At 39.5% G+C, this 11,297-nt stretch overlaps 1 protein-coding gene across 1 annotated transcript in view; it reads left to right on the top strand.

Moving 5' to 3' along the window:
* Window positions 1-54: 54 nt before the first annotated feature.
* The window catches only part of ptprn2 (protein tyrosine phosphatase receptor type N2), a 143,121-nt gene continuing 131,878 nt past the window's right edge, over window positions 55-11,297 (top strand). The window contains exon 1 of the mRNA XM_075451925.1: window positions 55-382. Coding sequence (XP_075308040.1) covers window positions 298-382 — 85 coding nt within the window. The 5' untranslated portion in view covers window positions 55-297. The remainder of the gene's footprint in view (window positions 383-11,297) is intronic.

Here is an 11,297-nt window from a genome sequence, read left to right as displayed (position 1 = left end):
CCTGTCTCCTCGGCCGTCTCTGTTGCATGCTTTGCGCATCATCCCTCCTCACCATGTGTGTGTTTGACGTCAGAAACTTAGGAGGGGCTCCTCCGCGAAGCTGATTACTGTTTGTGGTGCTGAAACAACGCCTGTATTGTGTTTCTTGGCGATTTCTGCCCCTCTTCGTCCCGTTTTTTTCCCACCCCCCCCAACTCCAACATGCTGCTATAACGTCTTCCTCCGAGCAGCTGACCCCCGTTGAGCATGCTGTTTTAGCGAAGGTGTGCGTTGGATTGGTGGTTAGGCAGGAGCGCTATGGATTCACCGTGCTGTCCCATCCTCTTCGCTGCATTGGCTGTCTGCCTCTGCTTCTCACCTGCTCTGGCCGACAGAAAATTCGGTAAGCAGTTGTCATTCACTTTGTTTATTCCTAATTATGCCTCGTTCCTTCCCGAGGCTTGAGGAGCCTTTCGGACTCTGTCCGTGGTGCTTAACCCTCCAGGCTGTCTCGCTTTGGGATGGATCGCAGATATAAACATTTGCTCTCTGTGCAAAAGTTCAGTAAATCCTTCTCGCGACCGATTTGTGTGCAAATCGCCAGATTTTAGCCACCGCCACAAGTCCGCGCTCTGATGGAGCAGGTTGGATGAAATCTGAAGATCCAACAGGAAAAGTTACGTAATCTCTCAGGCCTAATGGACAAAATGTTTCCTGTGAGACTTTGTTTTTTTTTTTCTCTCTCTTTTTTCTCTTGAGCCTCAATGATAGTGTTATGTATCTAACCGGCAAAACTGTAGCCACATTTTGCATCCAATAATGTGCTTGTAGAGTGTAGCAAGCAACACATCTTATGGCTTTAGTAGAAAAGCACACAATTGAAATATTTGATGTTATCCTATGCTTCCTCTGGAAGAGGGCATGGCCCTGTTTCATCCTCAAAAACTTGGCTGGGTTGTACTTTCATTACCCTTGATTTGCTCTTCCAGCCCTGCCTCAGACACAAGGGTGATGTGAAAAAGAGTGGCAGATGTCCAAAGCACAAGATATTAAATATTTATTGGAAATTCATTTGACAGCTTTAGTAGAGTGTGAGTAAAGGGAAGGAAAAAATAAAAAAAAATCCCCACTTCTCGCTGTGAATTTCTACACTCATCACACCTACTGGTCTACGATCAGCAGCCAGAACATATGACGGCATAAACTTTATCATGAGTAGGAGGCAAATATAGGTTTCCGGCTGGTGCTCAAGTGCGATGATTCACACACTCACACAAATGTATCATATTCTGTATATTTAGAACAAGAGGGGGCCTATTCCTTTTTTTATCAGCATGCTTATTTGTTACCTTTCAAATACACACACGTTATATTCCCCCACTCAGGCTATTAAGTTAACAAACTGTCATATATTAAGTCTAGAAGATGCCGTCTCCCGTGGGGTTTTAATCACTGCCAGTTTCCAAATTTATGCCAGTGTATGAGTCGGTGCTTACTCCCTGTGTGTATTTTTCTTATTAGATTCTCAGACTGTGTGTTTCCGTGTGTCACCGAGGTTTCAATTGTGGGAGTGTGGCTGTGAGTTAGAGGTGGTTATTGTTTTTAATGAGTCCCACCGTGCATGATGTCATTGGAAAGCTCAGAAACCAAGTGTGCTGGTGTGATAAGCTGCGTGCATGTATTCAGTGGATTTCTATTATTGGAGTGGGAGAAAGACAGATGGGGTGTGCTGTGTGTGGATCTGAGTGCACATGAAAGCCAGACAAGCTTAACGCTCTAATTGATAATCACTGTAGCCTCGCTCACTGTAGCATTTCAATGGGATGAAGTATGGTTAAAAAAAGAGAGACCATTTTTTTCTGTGCCTGAGTGCATATATTTGGGTGTCTGAAGTGACTATCATCTAAAAAACTTCAACTGTCACTCCGTTTGTTGACGCCTGTCACAGGCCCAGCTCAGTGTAGTTATGCCTCCCCCCTTCTTTATTATTTATTTACAGCATATCCAGTTCACTTGGGAAAATAAGCAATAGATATTTATGCTCCGCCACTATTTGGTCTAATATTCTACATCCCAACTGGGAAATCTGACTACTTGTTGGTGTTTTTCTTTAATTGCCACCCCCCCCAATCAGAAGTTGGAAATGCAGACTTCCTATTTGTTATCTAATGCAGCATCAATATGCAACAGTAACACTCACCATTGCAAAAACAAGCTGCCGCCCTCACGGCAAAATGTGGAATTGTCACAAATCAGAAAACTCTGTATTTCAGAGTAATGTAATTCAGTAGGACGTCTGGTTTGTGTGTCCAACATATTTTGTGTTTTCAGAGGATGAAGCAGGCCTTAGCAGTCAGTAATCCAAAAAGAGGATACTTTGATATGATGTTATTAGGGCGTTTGTGTCAATACAAGCTATGGAGTTTTCCCAACCATAACAATCTCTTTTTTCATACGTAACCTTGACAAAGTAGTTTGTAATGTGTGAAAATAGTCACAAGCCAGCGAAAGACGGGGCAAGTTAAATGGAAACACTACTGTTCAGGACTTTGGCTCCTCAGCTTGGCAGTTGTGTGTTTAGCACCATTCTCCACGCCCTCCAGCATCAAAATGCTGACCTTTTTGTTTGTTAAATGTGAAGCAGTCGTCAGTTCATTACTATTTATATGTTGTGACACTGCCTTCCTCAATTGAATTATTTTTCATGTCCAACCAAAAATCATGTTTGTCGACACTCAAATCAATGGATTAAGTTTTCGGGACTGTCTATCTCACATTTTGATGTGAGACTGGGTTGAAACTAACCAGCAAAGATCAGTGAAACGTCACCATAGCAGCTCTTAAAAAAACATCAAGAAAACGCAGAGGACAGTAACACCCGGGTTTTAACAAGCCGATATGCAACAGAGTAATTATGAGATTTTGATGTTTATTACAGCCGACTGGCTGTTGAATTAGCTCAGTGTTCCTATCTTTGGTTTGGTGTTTCAACATGGGCCAATTCAACACATAACTCCCAATGAGGCTTTTCCTAGATTGTGTAAAAATACCAAGCGTGCATGGCTGAACTGCGGACAAGGGGAATTATTTGTAATGATCATAGAATAAAACTGCCAGTCGAGTATTTTTGCATCAGTTTGTTGTCCATTATGATGTGCTCTCAGGCTAAATATGCTCTCTCATATGGTTTAACAGCAGCTGCTACAGAGCTGTAAGGACATGGCTGAAAAAGGAGCTGTTGTAGCCTACTGGTTTAGCTGTTGTATTTTGACTAAAGCATGTTGCAGATATTTTATCAAGAACTCAGGAAATTGTGTCAATTTGTGAGAGAAGGAGATATGTCTGCTTTAAACATGCAGTTAGTGTACTTAAACCATTACACCAAGTCTGAGGTGAATTCAGAGAATTGGACTTGAATTGCACAGCAGAACCACTTCAAGCTATTCTTCTTCTTCACAAGCCAACTCGCTGTTACAAACTTATTCATAACTGAGAAGAACGCATATCTGACTTTTTTGCTGTCAGTTTGGCCACATTGATGAGACAAAAACAACATGACAGCTAACTTTGCATTGGACATGGCCACAGCCATTGTTAGTTAAAACTAATGTTAACTAAAGCTAAAAGCATTTTAGCATCTGAGCCTTTAATCCCACCTCTGTGAAGGATAATTCAGTTATCAAAATTAGGGCTAAAATCCTGCACCTGCTAAGCATAATTAGCTAACTGTGAGCAAATTTATCTATATGATTCTTTGTTTCTATTCTACCTCGAAATCACTTTACACCTATATGACATGATGATAATAACATGTACAACTAAAAGTTGTGATTGATAGAAAAAGAAAAAAGGAATGTTTAAGCAATGTTAATAGCTGATTGTAAATAGTTGAAACAGGGCATGGGGTTATTTTGCTTAAAGAACACTGGCAAAAATCCTATTTTATTGGTAGATATTCTGCTTTAGAAAATTTGTAAAGGAGTGCGCAGGATCTGCGTTTAATTTTTAATGTTTCATGGACTCACCGTGAAACAAACTGCTTAAAATGCATAAAGCTGAAACATCCCTTCACTTGCTTACACTTATTTTACTTTTTTTACCTACTAAGAGATCAAATCTCTGTCATTTTCAGCCAGTTAATAAGTAGCATAACATCAGAGATTATAACTATCGCATCAGATGACAAATGTGCTGAACATATCATTACGTTAGCTTATGTATATTCAAATGTTATAGATAATAAAGATCATATTTACAACCCCATTTTCAAAAAGTTTTTCAATGCCATGTTAGTGTTTAATTCCATATTTGATAGCTAATCATAATAAGACCATATATGTGTAAACTAAAATTTAAAAATTAATATTAAAAAGATATTCAGGAAAGAAGAAACAAAGTCTGGATTAGTTACATATGCTTTAAATAAAATCAAACCACTAATTAGACTATGTAATTGGTAAAAGACCTGTTAACATTTAAAGATCTTGAAAGAACTTCCCTAGAAGTTCAGAGATTAAATAACAATGTTTTTCAAGGTAAAATTGAATTTGGGAAGTTGATAAATTATACAGTTCATAACATAATTTGAAGACTCAGAGAGTCAAGTTTAATCTCTGTATTCAAGGCTGCATTTTATGGCTCTTGTCAACATTATCCATGATCTCAAGGCCCTCAGGGAGCTCTTCATTGAAACAGAAATGACTGTTGTGGAAATCACTGCATGGACTCAGGAACACTTATGAAAACGCAGTCGTGTTGGGTTTAAATGGTTTCAAATCATTGCTTTCTGTTTCTTATTTACATTTCATCCTAACTTCATTGGAAAGGATCATTAACAGATCATTTTGTGGACTTGTTTTTTCTTTCTTTGCTGTTACGCTAATTTGTCAGCCTTTATGTCCATATTACTGTAAGCACCTAAGTGAGCCGCCAGTCTGTAAACTTGCATCTTGAAGCCTTCACAGAGCACTACAGTATAGGCTTCATCTTACTTGCATGGCTTGGAGTCACTCAGATTACCTACTGTTATGTCAACTCGAGCAAATGATGTCCAAGCTGCTTCTTTTAGGAGGTCAGGAGAAGTCATTCCTGCTGAGGTAGCCTTGAGTCTGGTGCTGTAACGTGTATTTCAAAAGCAGGCCTGTAAAGGACACAGAGACAAAGGCATTTGACAAACATAACAACACATTTTCTTATAAATCATGTCATAAGGTGCACTTTGGCATTCACTTTAATTTTACTGAAAAATAACTGTTTAATTAAAAGCTTTATCTAAAGAGTGCTGGAAGGTTAATGCCGTTTCTTTAAACTAAGTTTGAAAAGGATCAATTGAATAATGAATTTATTGTCTTCTCAGTGGTGTGTAGCCAATGGAAAATTTGCAGAAATTGATCTCGGTGCACCTCAACACTCCAGTGCTTTGCACTCTGTTTTGCTATCAGGAATGTTGTTAAAATTCTGTTCAGCATCTCTATTCTGTTTGCAGCAGGTTGGCAGTGCTCTGAATCCCAATAACATCTACTGAAAGTCCCAGGGCTCGTTAAATAGACAGACAGCCGCTGCCCACCTGCAAGGTCATGTTTTGTTAACAAGAAACATAAAAGTTATACAGAGAAAAATAAATCTAATAAGGTCTAAGTCGTGGGTAGATTTTTGGATTTGATAAAAAAGAAAACATGTCAGTCTTAATACTACCGAGTCACACACAACAATCACACTGAGGTCTTGACTGCTGTGTATTGATTACGCTAATCACCGCAGGCTTGAAGGGATTCTGCTTCAGTTCATTTAAACCCAGTTTATGGAAACAACTCTCCTTTGCACACAAATTCCGAAGCATAAGAGAATGTATTGATGGTAAAGATACTTAACACCGCTTCTTATCTCCAGTATGTACATGAAGACAGTGGGCTTTGAGGCAGTGCTGCTGGGTCTTTTCATTATGACTGACTATCAGCAGCCATCTCCTAATATACCCAGACAAGCTAGATTCGATTCACAGGCTTCTAAGCTCTGTCTATTTGGCCACGGGCCTCTGCCATACCATAGATGTCAGGACTGAGTGATGATATCAAATATCTTATAGTGGCTCTAAATCATCTGAGGTGATCGAAATATGCAGTGATACGATGAAAGATATTTCACTACAGTGCAGATTACGAACACATCCTTGTGAGTATTGCTTCACTGTTATTGCTGCTTGACTTTATGATGTTCCTAGTTAGAAAGTAAAGACATCATTCACATTTTGAACCTTCATAAGGATATTTATCTCCCACTTGCTACTCATTGCATGTTTATGCTTGATCAGGAGTCCTGTCATCACACTTAAGCCCTGTTAGCATACAAAACTATTTATGATGCACCTATATGCATGTTAATGTAGTGCATTCTTAAATTAATCCATAAATTGGCATAAAATACTTTCCATTAATAAATGTATTCACTCTGAAATGCCTTCTTATTTAAAAATGTTTGAAATTTTTTTTTGATACCAGTACAGTCAAAATGTTACAAGTCAGCTGCCGCAGACATTTACGAGTCGCATGATGTTGACACTTTAAGTTTTACTCAGCAAGTCCTTTACCTGAACCTAACAGAACTCTGCCTGTTGTCCTGTTGTGTATAACTGTTTCTCTAAACCAGAGTTTATGATGGGAGCTTATATTATCCTTCCAAAGTTCTTAAAATCAGGTGAAACCAGCCCTTAGATTCTTAATAAGAAATTTAACCAAGATTTGGTGATTCTCTTTCTGTTTGAAAGGAAAGATGACTGCTTCTTGTTGATTTTAGGCGGATTAGTCGAGCCGGGGGTTACCGTTTTTTATCAGACTGAGAAATTATGCTTAAGAAGTACACTTCGTGCTAAAAGGTGACACCATAATGGTCTGAGGAAATGCACTACTGTGACAACTTGAGTTTGAGAACAAGTTGGAACATCAGTAGCAGATTTTGTGGCTTTAGTGGCTTAGTCATTTTAGTCTAGACCAAAGCAGTCCAACTTGTCCATTCATACATCATAAGAATATATTTTCGACACCAATTCAAGCAATTGATTTCTCATAGAAGAGACTTTTCCCTAAAAATTAAAAATCCTTTTCTAAAGCTCTCCCTGTGACCTAAGTATAACTAAAGCAAAACCTGATCCAAGGATAAGAGCTTGGACTGCCAAACTCATATACCCCACTCTCACACACTCAGTAAAGGTCATGGTGCATTTTTCACCTCTCACGGGATGTCTGAATCATCCTGACTGATATAGAAGAGGGTCAGCTCGAAGCAGACAGCATTTAGTTCAGACTTTATTGGCACTTCGGATGAGGAGCCTCTATGGATTTCACCAAAGGCTTTGACTCAACAATGGCCTATTGGTTTAGATTTTATTGTGCGGCACATCCTCTCTTTGGCTGCATGGCATTGCAGCATATGAATGTGTATGAATGTGTCTTATTTGCAAAGCCTGCTTGCTGCACTCAGAATGGGAGTGACTGGTAAACATTAGGATTTTCTGCTATTATCTGTTATTGGATGTAATGTTTAAAGTGATTGCATGTTCAAAAACACAAAGCACAAAATTTTGTTAATTTCAAGTATAAGCACTGATTCTCAGGAAAAGAACCCCACAAGGCAGGCTTTATATTTGTGTCTTGGGATGCTGCCAAGGCTGGTGTGAAAATAGGTGACGTGTGCTGTTTCTTTGTGACTCAACAGATGCTTAGAAGAGTGTGTTGGGAGCAAAGGAGCTGAATTGTCTTTCTTGACAACCATCAACGTATCTTGAGAGGAAGAAAGATGGAATTGCGTCAAAAAGATGCACCAAGGCAATCCATCTCATTAGGCTCCTAATTTCTTTGGTTCAAGGTGAACCGAGGAGATATTCTAGGTCAGGGAGAAGGAGTGCCAACAGAGAGGCAAGGAAGGAAAAGCTAGATAAAATACGGCAAACCCCAATCTCACTTGATCCCAATGTGATCAAGCCTTTCCTGAATCAAGCCTGTTTCATGGAGCCATAACTCACATGACCCAAAGGTTCTGCTGTCAACATCCAATTGCCAGAGACCACAGGACAACCATAGATCCAGTGTAAATGGGTCAGAGCTGCTTTAGGGGCCCCGAGAGTGACCTACACAATATTAGGCAGTTGTTGTGGCTGATTGCAATATGTTTCAATCGGGGCTTTTCATCCCTTGGGGACATGTTAGTTGTAAGAATATATTGCATGTGCTCTTCATTTGTAGAACACTTTTCACACTTGCAAACAGCGTAAAGAATGTGCTCCTCTCTCACCTCTGCACACCTCTGAGCTTCTCTGAGCTTCTCTGCCTCGTGACAGAGAACACGTGAAATCATCGTCCAGCTTTTAAAATGAGTTTTTTTTCTCAACCGTTACAGGGTTTCAGATGAAATGTTGTTGGTAAATGGGTCAGTCTTAAGGTCACCTCCGTGTTGGCTGAGCAAAGATTTATAATGAACGAATAACACAGTAATGAGGATTCAGAAAGCTGCAGGTTGAGCAAAACAATTAATCAATACTATCTCAGCTGTGATTAAAGCAGTAATGTGGCTTTTTTGTCATCGGGAGAAGCTGATTAATACCCCACACCATTTCTCAGTGCAGCAAGGAAAGAAAATGACTGTCAGATGAAGCAGAGGCAGACAAGAGATACTGAGAAGGGCGTATTTTACACTTTTGTGGCTATTTTCCATCACTACTGTCAGCTGTGTTTAATATTATTGACATGCGTCATTTGTTTTGTACCCCTTCATGCTTCCCTCTGATGAAACTGCAGTGATGTACTGATGGACCCTTCCTCTTGTTTTGAATTAGAAGGAAAGCTCTTAATAAGCCACGCTTATCGATATTCTGTATTAACAGCTTCCGGGAGCTTTACCGTAGCCTGCTAAGTTCACTCTCACCTCTTTTTATAGCTTTTTTTGCCAAGCACAAGAGGCAGCTATTTTGAATGAAGAAGAACAAAGCAAAATGATGTTTTATGCAACCAGCAAAGCAGCGATTGACGTAGTTAACAACCAAAGTACAGCTTTAAAGAGAGAGCTTACATTTTGTGCTGCCCAAAGGAGGTCAAAACATTACATGAGGGAAGTTTAAATAGCATATCAAATGGAAAAATCCATTCCAAGACTAGATTTATTTAAAATACCCTGCATTTATACATACATCCAGGGCAGTAGTTATATTTCTATTCATGTGAATAGTATAGCACTCGATTTGAATCGTCTGATGCTGATAATCAGCTTACCCCTGGGTGATTGTAATATGACAGAGCAGCATCAGGTGATGCTGACACTATGATAATGTCAGTTGCTATGCACAGGGGGTAAAAATAAGATGGGGGTAGGAATGATATCTGTTCAGGTTTTTACATTGCACTGTGTGTAGTTTATATTACTTTTCGTAAGCTCAAAAGTAAGGGCTTCATGCATGGGATTTTTGATGATATTATCTGTGAGAATCACCTATTAACTGACACCAATTTAAAAAGAAAAATTATGTTAATATTTGGAAATACATGGAAAAAAAAAGTTATTTCAAAATAACTGTTTGACTTACTTTGTATCTCCATCAATAAAAGCTATGCAAACTTTCCATCTCAGTAATGAGAAAATGTCTGATCAGGCAGATGCATGGAGAGACTCTCATGCTAAAGGGAGAGCCAAGATTTCCTCTCACCTCATTTTCAGCCAATGGTTCTTCATCCCACTGGTGGTACAGCTGAGCAGTATCTGGAGCTGTGAGATTACCACACAGGCACACGGATGACTTGAGCCTTGCAAAAATCTAATTTCACCTGCATTTGCATGTCCATTGGATTCACATCTGTTGTAAAGTGGAGCCCAAACACCACACCACTGCAAAGATCTGCAATTTGATTGAGGCTCAACTGGAACTCATAAAAGCTAAACCTTTATTCTCTTCTGGAGGACTTGAGATTTCCCTCTGGGTCAGGTTGTGTTGGTTCACTTTGAGCTCCTTTAGAACATGAGAAAGAGGTTACTTAGCTGTTCGACTTGCTCTGGTTCTGCACTTCAACAGTCACACCCCAGATGAGGGGAGAAAATCAAATGTCTGAATCACTCAGTGCAGGTCAGAGAAAAGGTCAAGCCGGCCTATTTCTGGGTCCTCCATTACTGCAGCGATGCTGCCATCTTTAATTCATGGCCGGCGTCTGGGCTGTCGCCTGGAGCTGGCAACTGACTGACTGAGACTGACCTGCTTGACTGGGAAATCTGAAAGAATCGTGTTTGGTTTCACTTCTCCAGACGTCAGGTGATCTCATGTCAAGTCCCTCACTTCAAAGTAAACTCAGACTCTGTGCTTCTGGCTCCTGCTAACTACTCAGACTAGAGACAGATTAGATTTATGCTCTGTTGCCTCACATTTGTCCCAAACGACTAGTTCAAATTTTTTGACTGCTCTCAGCAGTTATGAGCTTTCAGTTATGATCTTTCATAATCTTTTCATATGAAAAGTGGGGGTGATAAGTAAAATGTAATTAAAACCAAGCACATGTAAAAATAACTTAAACTATGTATTTAATAACAGGTGCAAATGCAATGACATGTCAGTTGTTGAAACTGTGAAGTCTGATATCCTTTCTTATCCTTAATCTGGATTGCAGGCTGAACAGTTTGGCACCTGGACTCCTCTACAATGCAGTCATGCTGTTGTAATATGTGTAGAAATTGGCTTGACATAGGCTTTCTTTAATAAGATTGGTCTTCTTAAAAAAATGTGTAGGACATGTTACTCCAATCTAGATAGATTGTTAAGGATTAATGGTACCTTCACAGATGTGTGATACCATGCCATCATCACATACGTATGTTGGCTTTCGGACTGTGTGCTAATAGCCAGATGGAACCTTTCCTCTTTAGCCTTGAAGATGCAGCATCCGTTATTTCCAAAAGGAATTTCAAAAGAGTTTGATTTGTCAGGTTACAGATCAGGTTCAACTTCCCATAGGTCCTTTGTTTAAAGATTTCGAGCCAAGAGAAGGCGTTTCTGATTTTTCTCATAGATGCAGTCACTGCCAGACAATTGTTAACAGACTGAGACAAAATGATTTCCACTACAGAATGGTGTCAGACCGAAAGTCAAAGGCATTCAGCACTGGCTTTAATCTCGTCTTTTTTGTAATAAGATTTTGTCCTATTTCCAGTGTTTTAATACCTTTATGTAATGCAGATGATGAAGTTCCCAAGTTCTGTAGGCTACAGTTTTATGTGGAGAAACTTTATTGCTAAATTTTTGACTATTAGATTGACCCAACAGATTTATGGCCCAACAAAAATCATGA

Source organism: Odontesthes bonariensis, chromosome 20 (assembly GCF_027942865.1).
Source record: "Odontesthes bonariensis isolate fOdoBon6 chromosome 20, fOdoBon6.hap1, whole genome shotgun sequence".
In the NCBI taxonomy this organism is placed as follows: Eukaryota; Metazoa; Chordata; class Actinopteri; order Atheriniformes; family Atherinopsidae; genus Odontesthes; species Odontesthes bonariensis.
This window is presented reverse-complemented; position numbering and strand designations above follow the sequence as displayed.